At 44.9% G+C, this 21,380-nt stretch overlaps 1 protein-coding gene across 1 annotated transcript in view; it reads right to left on the reverse strand.

The window, feature by feature from the left end:
- The window catches only part of LAMA3 (laminin subunit alpha 3), a 254,054-nt gene that overhangs the window by 161,741 nt on the left and 70,933 nt on the right, over window positions 1-21,380 (reverse strand). The window contains exons 9-11 of the mRNA XM_040632383.1: window positions 9,040-9,130; window positions 6,498-6,629; window positions 5,039-5,101 (exon numbers count right to left, since the gene is read on the reverse strand). Coding sequence (XP_040488317.1) covers window positions 5,039-5,101; window positions 6,498-6,629; window positions 9,040-9,130 — 286 coding nt within the window. The remainder of the gene's footprint in view (window positions 1-5,038; window positions 5,102-6,497; window positions 6,630-9,039; window positions 9,131-21,380) is intronic.

The raw sequence follows: 21,380 nt of genomic DNA on the forward strand, positions 1-21,380 counted from the left end.
GTGCGACCAGACTGAAAACAGGCGCTCGGAGCACGCGCGAACCACACTGAAACAGGGAGCTCGGGAGCGCGCGTGGGAACTGGGGGTGGCTGGCGGTGTTAGAAGCACAAAGGACAGAGACATGTCGGCCCTGAAAGTGAGGGCTGGGGCACCAGGTGTGGGGTGCACAACCCAGGACGATACAGGGTTTTTCGCAGCACCCACAGAAACAGTTAAAGTGGCCAGGAGAGCTCAGTGGAGAGCAGACTGCGATCTCTGGTCTGAGACAGAGGCTGGGATTCAGCCACTGCTGCTCTGACTCTCAGAAGAGTCACAGAAAACCGCCAGGGAAAGACACCAGAGAACAAAAGCCCAGAAATACCAACTCACATTGTGCCCATCACCATCCCCCCTCGCAGGGGCCAGGGAGACTCTACCCAAACAGGCTTTCCTGAATATCAGCGAGGCACGCCCCTCCCCCAGAAGGCAGACTGAAAAATCAAGAAGCCCACATCCCTAAGATCCCTATAAAACAAGTGCACACTGCCTGGGTCCTGGTCAATAATTTGGGCTCTGGGCATCCCCGCAACCTCTCCTCATCAGAATGACGAGGAGGAGAAATCCAGCCCCGCCCAGCAAAGAAAAGTTATGAGTCTGTGGCCTCTGCCACAGAACTAATGGATGTGGATATAACCAAATATCAGAAATTGAATTCAGAGTAACAATGGTCAAGATGGTGTGTAGGCTTGAAAAAACTATTAATGAAAATATTAACGAGAATATAGAATCTCTAAGGGCAGAAATGAGAGCGAGTCTGGCAGAACTTAAAAATGCTATGAATCAAATGCAGTCTAAACGAGACGCTCTGACAGCCAGGGTAAATGAGGCAGAAGATGAATTAGTGAATTGAAGGATGGGATGGTAGAAGAGAAAGCTAAAACAGAAACTTGCCTCAAAAAAATCCAATCTCAAGAATGTAGATTACGGGAGATTACTCAATGAAACATTCCAATGTCAGAATCATCGGCATCCCCGAGGGGGTAGAGAAAGAGAGAGGTCTAGAAGAGATATCTGAACAAATCGTAGCTGAGAACTTCCCTAATCTGGGAAAGGAAACAAGCATTCGTGTCCAAGAAGCAGACAGGACACCTCCCAAGGTCAATGAGAACAGACCTACACCATGTCATGTCAGAGTGCAATTCGCAAATATTAGATCCAAGGATACAGTATTGAAAGCGGCCAGGGGGAAGAAAATCCTTACGTACAGAGGGAAAAATAGCAGAATAACGTCCCACCTGCCTACAAAGACCTGGCAGGCTAGGAAGGGCTGGCAGGTTATTTCCAAAGCTCTATCTGAGAAGAACATGCAGCCAAGGATCCTTTATCCAGCAAGGCTGTCATTCAGAATTGATGGAGAGATAAGGACCTTCCAGGATCGGCAGACACTGAAGGAATTCATAACCAGCAAAATACAAGCCTGGACTTCATCCTGGAAAAGCTAGACTAGGATCTGGGGTGCTACAGAGGAATTTCTACTTTTTTTTTTTTTAAGATTTTATTTATTTATTTGACAGAGAGACAGCCAGTGAGAGAGGGAACACAAGCAGGGGGAGTGGGAGAGGAAGAAGCAGACTCCCAGAGGAGGAGCCCGATGTGGGGCTCGATCCCAGGACTCTGGGATCACGCCCTGAGCTGAAGGCAGATGCTTAATGACTGAGCCACCCAGGCACCCCAGGAATTTCTACTTTGTAAAAGCAAGGGATTCTAAAACACAGCTCTGTTTAAGAATGACTGTACTGGAAAACATGGAAACATGAAACACCAAGGGGCCTTAATGAATTAAAATTCTCAGGGGTAGGAGGGTTCTCAGTATTAGCCAGTTCTCTGCATCTTCTGACAGTTGAGATACTTGAGCTTTTTTTTTTTAAGATTTACTTATTTATTTTAGAGAGAGAGAGAGCATGAGTAGAAGAGGGAGAGAGAATCTCAAGCAGATTCCCCGCTGAGCAGGGAGCCTGAGGCGGGGCTTGATCTCAGGACCCTGAGATCATGACCTGAGCTGAAACCAAGAGTCAGATCTTCAACCAACTTGGCCACTAGGTGCCCCAAGACGTTAACTTCTAATGTTCCGTGCTGAGAGTCAGGCCCCAAAGTGGTTGTTTTTAAAATGCAATAATAAGACCAAATTGAAGTGGTATCTGTGCCTTCAAGTTCCCAAACACAGCTCACTGCATTCACTGAAACTTCTTTTCCTTGAGGCGGTGTTCTAAAGCTTCCTTTGTATTTTGTAACAGATGTCTGAACATCCCTTCAAGTTCAATTAAATTTCTTTTCCTGAAGTCACCATCAGTCTACTCGGGGAGAAAAGGGAATTGAATAACAAAAAGATTACTGGAAACAGACTGGAGAGCTAAGACATTCTTGCGGAAGAAAACCCAAGATGTGTGGTGTAATCAAGGCTCAAAAGCAGAGTCCCAATCTAGTCAATGAACAAACGTTAAGGAAACATTTGCAGACAGCCGCTGTGCACAGGATTCCACCCGCTACGGGCAGGGTAGACACTGCGGGAAGGAGCAGCAGAGCTGCTGTCCTCAAGTGACCAAGGGTCCAGTGAAGGCTTACGACAATACTCCGCATAAGGACGCAGAACGCCGTGGTTTGGTCAGAAGAGCTGGGTGTGCGTAGGGCACAAGTAGGAAAGGAAGTCGGAGGGCAAGCTGGATCACATTACCTGGCCTCAGGTGTCCCTCTGTGCTGCCCCCAAATCCTACGACATTCCCCAACCCCATTCTCTCCCCCTCATCCCAGGATAACTCTTTCCTACCTTCTATCTCTTCAACCCCAAAGCTTCCTCCCCAATCTCACCTCCTGCCCTGACCTTGATACTTATTTCACAGAGAAAAAAAAAAGGAACAGCCAGACGAGAGGGTCCCTAAGTTCCCATCACCATGTCCACCTGCCCCTCCCCCAGCCCCGCACTTCGCCTTGTCTTCTGCAGCCTTTCCCACCTCAACAAATGGCCCCTCTTCGTCCTGTTTGCTCCATCCAGGAGCCTCAGAGTCACCGCAGTGGCCTTTCTCTCATATCCCACTTCCAGGCCAGTCACCCCCTGGCAGGCCCTGCAGTTCTAGCTTCAGATTATATCCACAACCTGTCCGCTTCTTGTCGCCTCCACTGACCCCTCCTGGGTCCGAGCCACCATCATCTCTCCGTCATAGATTATCACAATGGCTTTCCAGGGCATCTCCCTGCTTCCTCTTCTCCTACAACTGGTTTTCAACACAGTAGCCACAGAGTTCCTTATGCGATATCACTTCTCTGTGCAAACTGTCCATGGCTCCTCTTGCATTGAGAATAGAAGGTTAAGTCTTTGCAGTGGCTGACAGGGGCCTGCCGTCTGGTCCCCGGCACTTCCCTTCCTTACCTCTCCTGCCTGTGCTCACTCCGCTTTCACACCCTGGTCTCCCATCCGTTCAGTGAACACCCTGGCATGCGTCCCAAGGACTTCCCAGTGGCTCTTTCCTGGGTCTGGATGCTTGTCCCTCACCCCCTCAGGTCCTTGCTTATCTCCTCAATGAGGATCCCCCCTGACGACCCTATCGAAATCTGCAAAGCTCACATTCGCTCCCCTCTTTCCCAGACTTACGTGCTGCACAGCACTCATGGCCAAGGCTGCAGACAGCATATCCCTTGAGCTGCTATATTGTTGCAGAAATGGAAATCTTCCGCGGAAGAGCGCTCTCCAGAGACCACCTTCTTGTCTGGTTCTCTGCCCACCCACACCCTGGACACACCAGGAGGAAGGGCACGTGTGCTCACACACCCCTGGCACTACCTCCCCCCGGGTGAGATGAGCGTGTGACCGTCAGGCTGCTCCTGCACCCCGGGGGGTGAGAAGCGAGCATCAGTGGGTGAGGTGAACATGGTCCAGAGGGGGCACGTCACGGGCTGTGCACGTGTGGTATGCCCGGACATTGGCGCAGTGTGCCTTCCTGAGTGGGTGTGTCCCTGCCTGTGCGATGGTGGGCTTACCTAGGACACTGTCCCCAGCTCCAGAATCAAACCTCAAGACCTAGAATATTCCTCAGATGGGCTAGTTCATATCTACAATGTGGAAGGCTACCCCCCAAAAGTAGCACCTTTGTGCAGGATGCAACCTTGTACATCATAACCTAACGTATTAGAGATTTCATTTGTCTCGTGGTTTATATATTATTTTTGTCATTGTTTGAGCCCCTCCTCCGGAGTATAAGCTATAGGACAGCTGGGGATTTTTCCCTGCTCTGTTCACTGATAAAGTCCCCAGCAGCCAGAATGGTGCAGGACCCGTAACCGGTGATCATAAAACACTTGCAGAATGAGGGATGAGGCAGGTGTACCACCCGCACCCTCTCGACATTCATCTCTCTACCCCAAAGGCTACTCCCTGCACACCTCCACCACTCTCTGCCCAGGGGTCGCCGTCTGGCTGCAGGAGCTCCTCGGCCTCCCAGCACACCAAGCTGGAAGTGCCAGAGAGTTAACGCCCCAGGAGCAGCCCTCCATCGATGGCTGGTAACTGAAGTTATCCCGTCAGCTGGGATAATGCTGAAAGTTCTATGCCGTCTCCTAGAGCTGCCTGGAGGGATGGAGCTCCAGGGGCTCTAGAACGACCTCATTTGCTAATGCATCTTCACTCTCTGACTCACCCCCTTACTGATATCTCCCGGGATCACCTCCAGAATTGACTGCTTCTGCTCGAATCCTTTCTCAGGGTCTCTGTACGTAGACCCCAAACTAGACACTAGGCGACTGATTGCCACTGGAAGTTTCTGAGCAAGCAGGTGACACACAATTCAAGATCTGTTCGTCTCCTTCATCAGGGAGCATCATGCAAAAGACAGACTGGCATAGAGAATGATGGGTGGCGGGGAACTGAGACGGGGGACACCTGCAAGGCACCCGCCAGGATCCAGGAAGGACCACTTGAACCTGGGCAGGGTAGCGGGCATAGGAAGTAGAAAAATAATGTGGAGCACAACATTTCCACTGAAGTTAAACCATAAGAGAGGGTACTTGCCTTTTATATCTCCAGCTACTGGATCTTCGGGACGTGGAGTAGAAATAGGGAAAATGGGAATTCCTAGAAAAATCATTTTTAAAAAAATACAGAGAAAGATTAAGGAGACAGTAAAGTAAAATATTAAATTGCACGAGCTAGAAAGAAGCCCTTCTAACTCCATGAAAAGCAGAGCCTAATTTAGAGAAAGGCAATACTGCTATATTGAGCATACAACTGAAACCAGACTGATCAGACATTATGATTTATATATTAAACGAACAAAAATGGGTATTTTCCATTAGTTTCCAATAGTTATGTCTGTCTAAGCAGGGACAGGCTTGGTTTCTTTAGCATCTTTATTGCTTTTTTCATGTGAAATGGAGGACAGTTTTTAAAAATTTTTTTTCAAGTTTCTCCCCCCTAAAATTTGGTTTGTGCCATAAAATTGTTTCAGGTTTCTTTTTGTCACTAAAAAGGCAAGTGCAATTTCTGCTTAGCCTGTATCTAGTAATTAGATTCTAAATGGATTGAGCCTCAATTCAGTGTTACTGTGTTCGGGCTTAAAAATTGATTTAAATATAAGATGATCCTATAATTCATCCTCCAAACTAGGCTACTGGATGGTGAAAGTGGATGCTAGTTTAATGATTCCCCTGGGACAGCAGGTGTGAGCCAGGACATAAAATCACCCGTTCACATGTGTCCTGCCCCCGTGGCCCCACAACTCACTCTGCTTTCCCTGCCACGCAAAGCTGGGAATGTAAAAGAATCAATGGGGCAAGGGGGGAGGAGGGGGTGGGGAGAGTGTGGGGGGGCCCGGGGGGAGGCCGCAGGGGGTGTTGAGATAGTGTTTCTTTGTCCTAACACAAAAGTGCAGTTTTTACACTTCAGCGGAACAAACAGAACGGTGGCTCTTGTTATAATTTGCAGGGCTGATTTCAGACTCTCCTGTTTCACGTTCTACAGTGTTTCTACCAGATACATATTTTTTCTCTCCGAGATGCTGAGATATTCCCTTAGATCACTGCAGTGGGGCAGGTGGGGGCCCGTGGCAACCTGGCCGATGGTACAGTGGGAAAGGGGAAACACATCCCCCAGCCACCCAAAACACTGACACACACTCTGTGTGTGCACGAGAACATCTGGCACCCTTGACACTTCTTCCAAGTGCTTTTGTGAAGAAACGGGTTACTGTTGAGTTGAAATTGCCAGGATGTGACCTTTCTGACCCACTGGGATGGCGGTATCTATGGTACAACCCTAACCTAATCATCGGGCATAAATAAGACTATAAAATGTACTCATATAAATGTTATGCTCTGAGCTTTTGCAAACACTTTCATGTGACTACAGCCTACGTGCCCCCCCCCGCCCCCCGTGTCCACGGTGCCTCCACCCTGCCCGCCGTACCCTCGGGTGTGACGGCACCAGCTACGTGCCAGGAACGGCGGCCTCTCCACCTGCCGCGGCTACTTACTCAGGCAAAAGGGGAAGTTATAGTATCCAACTGCACACTTCTCACAGTTGTCTCCGCGGAAATTCGGCTTGCAGGTGCAGCGGCCTGAGCCCGGCTCACAGGCATCCGCGTGTTCGGGGTTACAGCTGCAGGCTACGAGAAACGCCGGCTTTCAGAGGCGCAGCCGTCAGCGCGCTCAGTAAGGGGCTATGTCCCCAGCACTTCTCCAGGCAGGGTTTACTACTTTCCTGTTGGCCCCCCGGTTATTTGTGAAAGGGCACAGGCTGTTTTCCACTTCATACGTGCTTAATAGGTTGCGTCGACCAAACCCCAGGGACCCTCAGAGATAAGCTTTAAAAGGCATCCAGACTGAGTTCTCGAGAATACAGTTCATTAGACTGAGCGCGGCCCGGCTGGTGCATCAGAGCCAAGGTCTGCACAGACTCCAATCAGAGGGGCTGGGGAGGGGGGTGTGCTGCAGCCCCTGGCAGATCTGTTGGGCACAGCCCCCCCACCGGACCACAGGTCAACCGTGAATGTCCACATGGTGATCATTACTACCTAGGTGCGAGGTGGTCACGAGTGCAGGATGTGTAGACACAGATATGTAACATGCGGACAGCACAGCGAGTTTGTGCCCATAACCCAAATGTTAGATTCCAGTGACATGACTTACTGAAGGTAGTTTTACAACCAACACGACTTCTAGCTTTGCATTCCAGACAGACATATTTGGGGTGCAAGAGGCTTGGTAACCCCTCCCTTGGGAGCTTCCTTTGACCTGGCAAGTCCTCACCTTGGGCAGCAAAGCTACTGTGATACCACAGCTAAGTACATGCCCCGTGAGGAACTGGGAAGCCGGGGAAGCCGTGGGCAGCAAGCATCGCCCCGGGCTGGCTTCTTCTGGTGTCCTTGCCTAACTTGCTTAGGACAGATGCGTCCTGTAACATCTTTGCAAGACTGCGAGACCACGTCAGTGACGAAGAAAGAACCTAGAACAGTGATGGAGAGCCGAGAATCACTGAGAACAGAGATTCTGGGGAAGGGATTCGAGACGCATTCGCGATGTCCTGGTCTCCTTTGCCAAGGCCTGTTCTTCGTGGGCCCAAGAAAAGTGATGGACATAGCTCGTGGGATGATGTGGGAGAGGGAGGGAAAACAGGAACACTCTTTGAACAAGGATGAACACCCAACAGAGAGGCAAGTCAGAGTTCACCCATTCTTTGGACTTTGATGCCCTCAAATATTAATAATATGATGAATGAATCTGGGGGACAGTGGGCACAGCAGTCAACCTCAGGCCCGACCTGTTTTCCAACGGTGACAGTCAGAGAACATAAAACAGATGACACAGGGCAAAGTCCATAGTCTGACCTGTGACCAGTAATTCCACAGGGAAAACCCAGTGCCATTCTGCTGTATCACGGATTCCGTCTGGCACAGAGCCATCAGACAGAAAGGACCTGGACCTCGAGCTACCAGTTAGCACTTTTGTCAGCTGGGCCAAAATACTGAACTACTCAGAGCTTTTGGTTTCCCCATATCTAAAAATGAAAATAATAATACGGTGTCCTAAGTTGGTTGTGATAATCACACATTGGTGAAATTACTTCACAATGCCTTGCATGTAGCAAGTGCCCGATAAATCACAGCTGTTTGAGATATCATGACCACGATTAAATCCTTGTGAAATCGTTACTATGTTGTCTGGTTGCTAATGCAGACAAAAATGTGAAATTATTGGAGACCACAGAAACACGTCAAAACGACAGAAAACAAAGGAACTATCATTTGTTAGGGGGCTGGTGTGTGACAAGCCCAAAGCTTAGTGTCCCCCTAGGTGCTTTGGACGGCAGGTCATTCCATCCCAGGGAATATGCAGGCATACCTCATCTTATTGCGCTTTTCTTCACTGTGCTTCGCAGATATTATGTTTTTTACAAATAAAGGTTGGGGCAGCCCTGTGTGGAGCAAGTCTATCAGCACACATTTCCCAACACCACTTGCCCACTTTGTGCCCCTGTCACATTTTAATAATTCTCACACTATTTCGAACTTTTTCATTATCCTACTTGTTACAGTGATCTGTGATCCGTGATTACCGCTCGCTGAAAGCTTAGATGTGGTTAGCATTTTTCAGCAACAAAACATTTTTTAATTAAGGTATGTACTTTTTTAGACATAATGCTATCGCACACTTAACAGACAACGGCATAGTGTACACGTAACTTCGATCCACACTGGGAAGCCAAAACATTCAGTTGACCCACTTTATTGCAGTAGTTGCTCTATTGCAATAATCACTTTATCAGTCAGTGGTCTAGAATCGAACCCACAATATCTTCAAGGTATGCCTGTATTATCACTCCCATTGATATACAAGAAATCTGAGGCTCAGGGTGATTACGTAGCTGCCTCAAGTCACACAGCTGGAGGGAGCAGAATCAACAATGTGAAGAAAGAGGGAAGGAAGGGAATGACCAACCCGTCAGAGTTTAGCCCAATGACCACCCCGAAACAGTGCAGTACAGTCTACGACACACCAAGTCCAAATGAAACTTACGGATGCAGCCATGGGGGGCATCAACGGGAACACCATAAGGGCGGTAATAACCCTTGGCACAGTTTTCACAGTTTATACCAGCTGTGTTATGCTAGAAAGAAATGAAAGAAACTTAGAAAGAAGAGTACCGGAAAAGTCCATACTTGGTGTTATTCATCCAGTGAAACCATTCTGTCAGACACAACTGTAATTTCAAAGTCAAAAAAATAAGCGTTGATCTTGACCTTGAGTCTCCAAGATTTACCACAGAGCACTGGCTTACAGGTGACTCTGGATTTTTTTTTTCCCCATCAAAAGAGGAAATGAGGGTCAGTTCCATGAACTAGACAGCCTGGGTTTTGTCCTCAACCACAGAATCTGCTCCCTGAAGCACCTGACGTTTCAGTGAGAAAAAAACTCAAGAGCACTACTCTTCCCAGTTTCAGTCAGAAGAAGTGAGTAGATAACAAATCACCCTTAGGTTTAACCCGGGGAATAAAGGGCCATGTGTGTATTTTTATCTTCCCCGATTTCGGAAGAGATCACACACACAGACCCTCTTCTCTTGTCATCCCAATTTATCCGTGCTTTAGTCGTGAAACCATTCCAAACATTTCTGTTACATGAATGGAAAATGCAGGTGTGGGTCCCACGCGCAGGGCTCATTTTAAAGTACAATACTAGGCGGGTTTTTCTATTTCATGGTTAATCCTTGTAATTGTCACAAATCAAGTTGCCCAACATGCATCACCAGTTTCCAAGAACTGCACACCACGGGTCTCACTCAAGTCCGCCTCTCCTGCTCTCTACCTTGGAAACAATTAGAAGGACAGTGTTCTTTCATTAACGCAAAGAGAGGCAATAGGAGGTTAAAAAGAAAACACAAATACAGCACAATTTGATCCAAAAGGAGTCTGCATAGGATCAGAGTGGAGAACAAAGACCCTTTTCTGAATCCTCTCCCCCATTTTAGATGGTTTTATTAATTACAGATTTTTATTTGTTACCACTCCTTGTCCTGTGGGCTAAAATCTGAATTCACTTTAACATTGAGGTCTAAAACAGCGCTGGCCACTTCTCTGACTTAACATTCGCAAGCATAAACATCTGGGCAAATAAGAAACAGCTGTAGTCCACCTCCCTTCGACCAAATGCCAATTAACCTCTCAACTCTGTTGCTTGCCACTGTGACTTATAATAGAACATCAGGTTACCCTTGGCTCCCAAATTTTCCCCACGGAAGAAGGAAAATTTCTCTGAAGTGGGCAGCCCCACTTCTCCCTATTTTGGTTAATAAAGCACCTGCCACAGAGAACTTACATTTTTAAGACACAAAGACCAGCAACAAATGACCAAAAGAGAGCCACAAATCACCGTGTGGATGGAATAATGCCTGTAGTTTCCCTCCGAGTCTTGAGTATTCTCTAGGGCGCTCGCCTTCCCCTGAGGGCAATGGCACACCACTCTATCCCTGGATGCTACGGCCATGGCTGGACCAAGATCAGCAGAGCCCAAGGACAGTGGTGGTTCTGTAACTTCTCCATACGGGGTGCTGGGGAAGCAACCTCACTGGGAGGACTGAATTTGCATTTGCCCAACACTTAACACAAGATGAGAAAACCTCAAGCCCTAGAGTGAGGCGGGTGCTGATGGAATCTATGTGGGAGGTAAGCCTCCCCCCACCCCGTCACCCCTTCCTTTGGCACCACCTAGAAAGGCCTGCTACAAAACGCTCACCTAGAAACCCCAGGCTCTGGTAATTGACAGTAATCTAATGCCTCCTAGCGTAACTTTTCCAAGATGCTTCTCCATCTTCAGGTAGCCCCATCTCACCCTTTGCCTCTCAGTTCCTTGACGACAGCTACAGCACCGTTGCTGGCTTCCATTTCTGTGAGCCTCAAGCTCATGGAGACCATTAGCCTACTCACTGGCCACATTCTCCCGGAAAGCCCCCTCGCTGATTCTCCTTCTGAAAGCCAACACGATCTGGCCTCTGGGACCTCTCTGACCTGTCTATCCCTGCTCACTCCCCTCCAGCCACTTGGGCCCCCTTGCTCCCTCCCAGGGCCTTTGTCCTGCCAACCTCTCTGCCTGGAATGTCCTCCCCCAGACAGACGCCTGACTCATTCTCTGGCCATTATTTTGGGTCTCTACTCCAATGCCACATCCTAGGAAACCGGCCACCCTAATTTAAACTTCACATACCCCAAACCAATACTTAAAATAGTAAACCCAAGAAATAAAAATAAAATCAATAACATATGAGAACATGGCCATCTCTGACAATGGCTTGCCCTGCAGAATAACGACCTGGCTCTCTTACGAGCTGTCTGATTGGCCACCCGACTGGCTCCAGGCGCAGCCCAGAGCTGGTGGTGGGTTTTTCCCCTCCTGCCATTACTGGCACTCCATAGAAAAGGTGGGAGACAGGCAGGTTAGCTGGTACCAAGGACTGAATGTTGGTGTCCCCCCCTCCCCAAAACGCTTATGCTGAAGCCTAATCTCCAGTATGATGGTATGTGAGGATGAAGCCTTTGGGAAATAATCAGATCACGAGGGTGGAGCCCTGATGATGGGACTAGGACCCTTAACAGAAGAGAGCTGATTTCTCTCCATCACATGAGGATACAATGAGAAGGCAACCATTTGCGAACCAGAAAGCGGGCTCTTACCAGATACTGGATCTGCCAGCACCTTGATCTTAGACTTCCCAGGCTCCAGAACTGGGAGAGAGAACTGTGTATTGTTTAAGCCACCTATTCTATGGTACATTTGTGCTAGCAGCCTGAACTAAGACAGCTGGTTTCTGATCGGCACACCTTGCCGTGGGCCATGTGTATTCTACCAGCAAATTCAAACTTCATCTTGAAGCATCACCTCGTGACTCACCAGCCCAACCGACCCTATAATGGCAGCAACCCCTTTTCCCTTCCTAGTCAAGACTCCCCATGTCCCTCTGTATATGACATAAGCTAGGTTGCATTTTCCTCCAAATGAAGAGCCAATTGTCCCCACAATATTTACATATCCACCTTTCTTTTCCATCAGAAATACTAATTTTACCATCAACCAGATCTGACATCTACATGAATGTGTTTCTCGATTCTCTACTAGAGAAGGTTTTGCTATCTTGGAAGACAAATTTCCCCCATCTTTTGTCTATCCTCTCATATTCTTTTATTGATAAGAACTTTAGACTCAGTCTGTCCATTTTCACTAAAAATCCTGTAGGAATTCTGATAATTGCCCTGGGTTTATAGGTTGGCCTTGAAGAAATGGTGTATTTATATATTGAGTCTGGAAACACACGCTGCTTCCCCATACAGGTCTTCTTTCATCAACTCCAATAAGGTTTCATAGGTTTGAATGCAGCCCCGCGGTTAATTCTTCTGCTGTTTCCTGGAGTACTTCCAAACCTTCCATCCATTGTAGCTGTGTTCTCCTGCATGGACGTGTTTCTACTTTGTATCTTTCTGGACTCTCCTGAAATTCCTGGTCTGTTGGTGACACTTTTTCTTGCTTTTCATGCTACTGTAGATTCCAGAAGGAGAGGCTACTTTGCTTGTTGACCATCTTTTCTGTCATATGCTGGGGATTTGGTGCAGGAGGGAATGAGGCCATATGTTCTCTAGTTCTTAATCCCATCTCTTGGCTTTATATGGTGTATGTATGTGCAGGAGACAAACATTTTGGAAATAGTGCAACCAACACATCAAGAACGGCGAGGGAGTAAGCTCAAGACTTAGATCATAAGTCAAGTCTCCACAGAAGAAGCGAAAGACCCCGATTTTGTTAAGGCAGATAAAGTATCTTCGAGCATCCTCTCGAACAATACGGGTAATCTTCAACCTTAATAAGAACATCAGTATTTTCATCAAATGAAGAAATCAAGGAGTCAACCCCCAAATGTTGTGTTCCTTGCCTTCTTCTTTTGTTGCTCCTTCTCCCCAATACTTTATTATAAAAAACTTCAAATTTTACAGTGAATATCTATACATGTCCTATGTAGAGTTTATCACTAACATTTTATTCCACTTGTTGTATCATATAATGATCCATATACTCATTTCTCTATCCACTAATCCATCTTCTTTTTTATGCATTCCAAACTACATTGCAGAGACCAGCCACTGTCCCCCACAACTTCAGCGTGCATGTAATTAACTGCAGTTCGATGTTTATTTAGTTTTCTTTTTTTTTTGGTCTAAAATTTATATCAAGTGCAAAACTCTTAATTGTACACTCACTAAGTTATGACAAATGAATACATATGTGAAATCTAAACCCCTGTCTAGATACAGGACACTACCGTCAACCAGAAAGTTCTCCACACTTTCCACTCAATTGTTCCATCACCAACTCCTCGGAGTCGACCACAGTTCTGATTTTTTCCCACTACCGATTAGTTTTCCCTGCTCCAGAATTTCATTTAAACGGCCATCGTACTATGTGCATTCTTTCCTGTAAGTCTTCTTCCACTTCGCATGATATTGTTAAGATGATTGCATTCTGCCACATGAATCAGTAGTTTGTTGCTCACGACCACTCATTGGTGTTCCACTGTATAAATATGCCAGTTGTTCATTCTATTAATGGACACCTAGGCTATTTCCAGTTTGAGGCTATTGCGCATAAGCCCGCCATAAATTTTTTGTAAACGTGTTTCCCTTTCTCATGGATAAATGCCTAAGAGCGGAATTTGTGAGTCATGGGGTAGGTGTATGTTTAGTTTTATTTTTAAAAACTTCCAGACATTTTCCCAAAGTGGTTGTGACATTTTTCTTTTCTTTTCTTTTTTCTCAAAAAAGAAAGAAGAGTTTATTTTTAAAATTATAAAACAAAAACAAACCCAAAATCTCATTTTCAAAAAATTCACAAATACAGAAATGTAAAAAGGAAAAATTAAAGAGCATATAACTAAGAATTACCATTTTTCATCCACACCAACAATGCATGAGAGGTATGGCTGCTCCACATCCCCCCTGAAATTGAGGGTAAGTCATCATAATTTTAATTTGCATTTCTCAGATGACTAATGATATTAAGCCCTTTGGTGCACATGTATTGGCCATTCGTCTGTCTGCTTTTGTGAAGTGGCTATCCAAATCTTATCCAAATCCAAAACCGTTTTATTGGGTTCCTTGTCTTTTTACTATTGAACGGTGGGCATTCTTTACATACCCTGTACCAACCATTTGTCAGATTTAGGTTGTGTGAATATTTTCTCCATGCCTGTGGCTAGCCTGTTGGTTTTCTTAATGTCTTTTGTGAGCAGAAGTTTTCAATTTTGATCAAGTGCAGTTCGTCAATTTTTCATGGTTACTGCTTTCTGTGACCTACAAGAACTTTGCTCATGTTCTGAATCACAAAGATATTCCCCTATATTTTTGTCTAAAGCAATGCAGTTTTTACCTTATTTTAGTTTGATCCGTATCAATTTAGCTTTTATGTAAGATTTGAGGTAGTGATCAAGGTTCATTTTTTTTCCCCATAGAAATATCCAGCTATTCCAGAGCCATTTGTTGAAAGGAATTTCTCTCTAACCCCCAACCCCCCTCACTGGACTGCTTTGGTATTTTTATCAAAAACCAAATGTCCATATTAAGTGTGGGTCTGTTTCTGCACCCCCTATTCTGTTACATTGATCTATTTACCTATGCTGATGTTGATATCACACTGTTGTGATTACTGTTACTTTATACTTAGCCATAAAGTAAGATAATATAGGGGCACCCGGGCGGCTCAGTCTGTTAAGCCTCCAACTCTTGATTTCCACTCAGGTCATGAGCTCAGGGTTATGAGATCAAGCCCCACATCAGGCTCTGCTCTGGATTCTCTCTCTCCCTTTTCCTCTGCCTCTGCCCCTCCCCCTGCACTCTCTCTCTCAAATAAATAAATAAAATCTTTTTTAAAAAGTAAGATAATGTAAGTCCTCTCACTTTATTCTGCTTCTTCACAATGGCTTTGTATATTCTAGGTCATTTATGTAACCATAAATTTAAATATAAACTTTAGAATCTGCTTGTCAATTTCTACCAAAAAACCTGCATTTGAGCTTTAGATCAATTTCAGGAGAATTGATATCTTAATAATATTGAGAATATGGGGGCGCCTGGGTGGCTCAGTCAGTTAAGCATCTGCCTTCAGCTTAGGTCATGATCCCAGGGTCCTAGGATCGAGCCCCGCGCTTCTCCCTCTCCCTCTGCCTGCCACTCCCCCTACTTGTACTTTCTCTCTTTCTATCAAATTAATAAAGTCTTTTAAAAAATAATATTGAGAATATGTTATACCTTTACATTTATTTAAGTTTTGCTAAATTTCTCTCAGCAATGTTTTTTTAGCTTTAATATACGGGTCTTGCATGCCTTGTGTTAACTATATTCCTAAGCATTTTATGCTTTTGACACTATTTTAAATTGAGTTTTTATTTCATTTTCCTATTGATTGCTGCTAGCATATAAAAATACAATTAATTTTTATGTATCATCCTGTATCCCATAAGCTTACAAATTCACTTATTAGTTCTAGTAATTGTTTTATATATTGCCTAGGAATTTTTACATAAATATTTATATCATCTGCAAATACAGGCAGTTCTACTTTTGCTTTTCAACAGTAATGCCTCTTATTTCTTTTTGATTAAGGCATATGCAATGGCTAGGACCTCCAGGGCACTGTTTAAGAGAATTGGCGAGAAGCAAGCATCCTTGCCTTATTCCTAATCTTTAGAAGGAAATAGTTCAATATTTCACCACTAATATTTTGTTAGTTGCATGTTTTTCATAAATGCCATTTTTTCAGATTACACAGTTTCATTTCTATTTCTAGTTTGCTAAGAGCTTTTATTGTAAAATGGGAATTGGTTTTGTCCAATGGTATTTCACATGATCCTTCTCTTTTATTCTGTTAATATGATTAATTATGCAGATTGATTTTTTAAATTACTAAGTTTTTATTTTAATTCCAGTATAGTCACCATACAGTGTCATATTAGTTTCAAGTGTACGATATAGTGATTCAACACTTCCCTACATCACCCAATGCTCACCACAACTTAATCCCCATTACCTATCGTACCCATCTCCCCACTCACGTCACTTCTGGTAACCATCAGAAGTTTGTTCTCTATAGTTAAGAGTCTGTTTCTTGGTTTGTCTCTCTCTCTCTCTCTTCTTTACTCACTTGTTTTGTTTCTTACATTCCACATGAGTGAAATCACATGGTATTTGTCTTTCTCTGACTGACTTATTTCGCTTAGCATTATACTTTCTAGCTCCATCCATGTCATTGCAAATGGCAAGATTTCATTCTTTTTATGGCTGAGTAATATTCCATTGTATGTACATAGCACTTCTTCTTTATCCATTCATCTGTTGACGGACACTTGGACTGCTTCCACATCTCAGCTATTGTAAATGCTGCTATAAACATCGGGGTCATGTACCCCTTTGAATTCGTGTTTTTGTATTTTGGAGGGGAGTAAATACCCGGTGATGAGATTACTGGATTGTAGGGTAGTTCCATTTTTAACTTTTTGAGGAACCTCCATACTGTTTTCCACAGTAGCTGTACCAGTTTGCATTCCCACCAACAGTGCAAAAGAGTTCCTTTTTTGCACATCCTCACCAACACTTGTTTCTCGTGTTGTTGATTTTAGCCAGGTGTGAGATGATATCTCACTGGGTTTTGATTCCCATTTCCCTGAGGATGAGTGATGTTGAACATCTTTTCACGTGTGTATTGGCCATCTGTAGGTCTTCTTTGGAGAAATGTCTGTTCATGTCTTCTGCCCATTTTTCTTTTTTTTTTTTCTTTCAAGATTTTATTTATTTATTTTAGAGACAGACAGAACAGCAGGAAGGAGGGGCAGAAGGAAGAGAGAGAAGCAGACTCCCTGCTGAGCAGGGAGCCCAATGCAGGGCTCGATCCCAGGACCCTGAGATCATGATCTGAGCCTTAGGAAAGTCAGCTACACCTCCTGCACTTGAAAGTAACGGCCTCGGGAAGAAGAGGTTCTGCAGTGCCCTGCAGTGCCGTGTCCCCTTTCACATGAACCTGGCCCTTCAGGGCTGTCTCCTGTGTGTGATGCATGCACCCTGCTGTTGTGGCTGAGTTGCTTTTTTTCTTCAGCCCAGGCATCTGCAGTGGCTCTCCTTGCTGTTTGGGCAGTGTTTGGTCCTGGTGGTGTTAGTGGGCCAGTCTGGGGCCACCCTGGGCTCGAGTTGAGTCAGACCAGGCATCTGCCAGAGACGCAGTAGCACCACCCTGCAGGGTGCTTTCCCTGTGTTGTCCCCTGAGATGCTTTCATTGGTGGGCGGGGCCTGCGGTCACAGCAGCCCACACCTGGGGCCTCCATCCGACTGGTGTGTGTAGTTATCTTTCCCTCTCTCCAGGGCAAGGGTCACTTCGGAGTGGTGCTGGCCATGGTAGGGGCTGCTTGCACACTGCCAAGCCTACAGAACCATCCTGTATGGGCTCTGGCCAAAAGTGTGTTGGAGAGGGCAGATCCCCAAAGCAGTGTGGGGGCGGTGCTAGCAAGCTGTGCATGCCACGAGAGGGGCCCCGCAGCATGGAGACTGAAGCAGCCCATCTGGCTCCATGGAAGCCAAGTGGGGTGGGGGAAGGTACAGTCCCAGTGAGCTTTGCGCCCCCCTGTCCTCTTCCGGAGGGGCCCGAAGTGCTGGGACTGAAGCACCGTTCCAAGGGGGTGGATCCTTAGAAGCACAGTGCCGGGTGCGCGTGGCAGCCAGGTGGTGGCGCCAGCAAGCCTGCATCCCCATCTGGTGCTAGAGGGGCCCCGCCAGGCCGCAGTGAGGCGGGCTGTCCAGAGGGATGGATTGCTGGAAGCACAGTGTATGGGGGTGGTGCTAGCAAGTTAGGTAGCCAGTCCCTCCGGTGCCCATGTGTTTACAATGGGGGGGCAAGGGAGAAAAATGGTACCTGCCAGTTTCTTTGTTCATGGAGGAGCTCCCCCAGTGGTTTCTGTCAGCCTCCTGCACAGGCTCCGAGATGAGTAAATCGCTCTCCCTCCCACATGCCCCAGATGCCCTGCTTCTAGGCTGTATCGCCACAGACTGTTGTGCTGTCTCTTGAAGGGCAGGGATTCAGTTTCCTCTTGCCCTTGGCACTCCCAGAACAGAGCCTACTGATTTTTTTTAAATTCTAGGCTTTAAGTCCTGCTGATTGAGAGAACTCATGAAATCTAGACCCTCTGGTTTTCAAAGCCAAATGTTACAGGGGATTCAGGTGTCCCTCCCCCCTCCCCCAACAGACAGTCCTGTGAGTCCCTTTAGCTCCCTCTCTCTGCCCTTCCTATCCTTTTCAGTGTGACCTCTTCTCTACACTGAGTTGTGGGGTTTATTCTGCCAGGCTTTGGGTTGTTTTCTGAGTTATTTACACTGCTGCGAGTGTTCTCCAGTTGTATCCGTGGGCTGAGATGAGGCTAGGGTCCTCCTACTCTACCATTTCCTCAGCCTGCTGATCGATTTCTGAAAGTTCAATCAACCTTACTTTCCTGGGATAAACCTTACTCGTCTTAATATTCTATCCTATGTTATATTGCTGAAGATCTGAGTTTCCATCTGGTATCATTTCTCTATAACCTGAAGAACTTCCTTTACCATCTCTGGTAGTGCAAATATCTTGGGTAACAAATTCTCTCAGTTTTATTTTATCAGAAATGTTTGTCCCTTTGCTTTTCTTGTCAAAGGATATTTTTGCTAAATATACAAATCTTGGTTAACAGTGCCTTCTTTTTTCGTTTAGCATATTTAAGGGGTTTCCCCTATCTTGTGGCCTCCACAGTTGCTAAGAAGTTCACAGTCATTGTTATGTGTTGTTTTTCTCTACTTTCGAGGTTTTCACTTTTTCTATGGTTTTCAGCAGTTTGACTCTGCTAGGCCCCGGAGTGGTTTTCCTAGTATTTATTCAGCTTGGGATTCACTAAGTTTCTTGAATCCTAACCTATTGAAAAATTGGAGAAATTTCTTGCCATTGCTGCCACCACCACCGCTGCCCCTGCTGTTTCTGCTTCTTTTTCTTCTTCTCCTGCTTCTCCTACTCCTCTCTTTCCTTCTTCTTCTCCTTTTTTTGCTACATTCTCTTTCCTCTCTTCTGGGACTCCAATTACACATATGTTAGATATTCTGATATTGTCCCACAAGTTTGCAACTTTCTGTTAATTAATTTTTTTAATCTTTTTCTTTCTTTTCTGAAGACTGGATAACTTCTATTGATCTATCTTCAAATTTACTGAATCTTTCTTCTATTACCTCCATTCTGATATTAGCCTCATCCATAATCTAACATAACGTAGGTTTTAGTTCCAGAATTTTCATTAAGTTCCTTTTATAATTTCTAGTTCTTGCCTGATATGTCTTATCTTTTCATTCATTGTGAACATATTTTTATTTATATTCCTAAGCAAAGTCATACAAGCAGCTCTAAAATCCTTAACTGCTCATTTCGATATCTGGGTCATTTCAGGATTGTCTCTATTGATTATCCTTTTTCTTGATAATGGGTCACAATTTTTGGTTCTTCAAGTGTCAAAAAAAAATGTGGCTTGTATCCTGGATTTAATAAATATCATGCTGTAGAGATTCTGGGTTCTGTAATATTTCTCTAAAGGATATTGAATTTGTTTTGTTTTGTGACATAATTAACTTGAATTTACCCAAACTGAAAACTATAACTCCTGTGTACTAATTCAAATCTCAAATATATTATTTTACTCTTAGCTGAAATCCATTCTGTGTATAGATGGCTCAGGGGTCATGGACAAACTTGGGACAATTCTGTACACAGAATTAGGGATTTTTTTCTCTCTTGATTTCTTTTTTCCTGGACTCCCCAGTCACTTTCCAAGAGTTGTGGTTGTCCCATCCAATGTCTGCACTCTTGTACCTCAGGGCAGAAAGACTCTAGAGTCTTTCTAGAGGAATTTTAGCTACACCACAAGGCACCGACTTTGGTCTGTCCTCCGGCTAAAAGCCAAAAACACATGTAGCTCACCCCCGCTGATCTCTCTTGCCAAGCAGCAGCTTCCCTCCAGTATCTTCCTGCTCCTACGTACTCCTCGGTGCCTTCAGATCATTGGTTGGGGGAAAAGGGACTTCCTGGTTTTTTTGTTTTTGTATTTTGTCTATAGTCTATCGTTGTTATCTGTGGAAAGTTTGGGTCCTGTTGGAGGTACTAAACCATAACAGAGGCAGAATTCTCTCTGTGTTCATGATATATGAATACAATATAAAACTTAATTATGCAGAGATATATACATAAAATAGTTAAAATGGTAGATTTTATATTATGTATATTTCACAATAAAAAATTTAAGTTAATTATGCTAAGTATCTAACTTAAACAAGGCATTTTAAGTTTAAGTTGGAAAAAAATGCAATGCACATAAACAAATTTCAGTAAGTTCCTATGCAAAAGAAAAATGCTTTCACAGAGCCACTATGAGAAAAAGGACTATATTGATGGTTTTCTGGAATAGCAAGGTAAAAAACAGAATATCTCTGAGAGAAGGAAGAGGAGGAACAAGATATTTTAAAGACACATTGAAGTGGCTTACTCCTTCATCTGGAGAAAGGATTCAACCTACACATCACAGTACAGTGCTTCTGCGACTTTAACGTGCCTATGAATGACCTGAGGGTCTTAAAGAGCACAGTCTTAAGAAGATCATGGGATGTTTCCTTTGTGCATGAAATCTGTCATTTGCAAAAAATGTATGACTTGTATTTTACTTGTAGTTTAATTACCCGAACTGACAAATGATACGAAATGGAGTGGGAGAAAATTGGAGGATCGTGGGTCTCTACGGATTTGTGGCCCTGGTTCTATACAAATGGACATCTCATGAAAAGAGTACCTTTTTAATGGTAACATTAACAAAACATCACTCTAAAAACACACAACACAGAGTGACAATATGGACTAAATTCATGAACGTTATGTGTTCCTCTACCATACATTCCCCTTGGCTAATTTCTAGTGAACCCAGCTGTCCTACAGAAGGGATGAAAAAGCAGTGTTGCTTGTTAAGTGTCACTGGCAGACTTCACTAATCGATCCTGATGTATTTCCTCACAGAGTCTACATTCAGAATCTGTCTGAAAACAGGATTTAGGATCAGCACAGAAATTGACACCTTTTTGCTCTTCTATCTTAGACCCTTTCTACCACCAGATGGATAGCATCCATGGTGACAGCCAGGGATTCTCCTCCCTATTTAGGCAAAGACCTAAATGAAGAATCTAATCAATAGAATTTGGACAAAGATGCCTCTGTCCAATTTCCGTACAACCCCTAAATTACATCCTGCCAGCAAGGACTTCTGTGTACAAAAGCAGAGACAT

Source organism: Ursus maritimus, unplaced genomic scaffold (genome assembly GCF_017311325.1).
Source record: "Ursus maritimus isolate PB19 unplaced genomic scaffold, ASM1731132v1 scaffold_18, whole genome shotgun sequence".
Taxonomy (NCBI): Eukaryota; Metazoa; Chordata; class Mammalia; order Carnivora; family Ursidae; genus Ursus; species Ursus maritimus.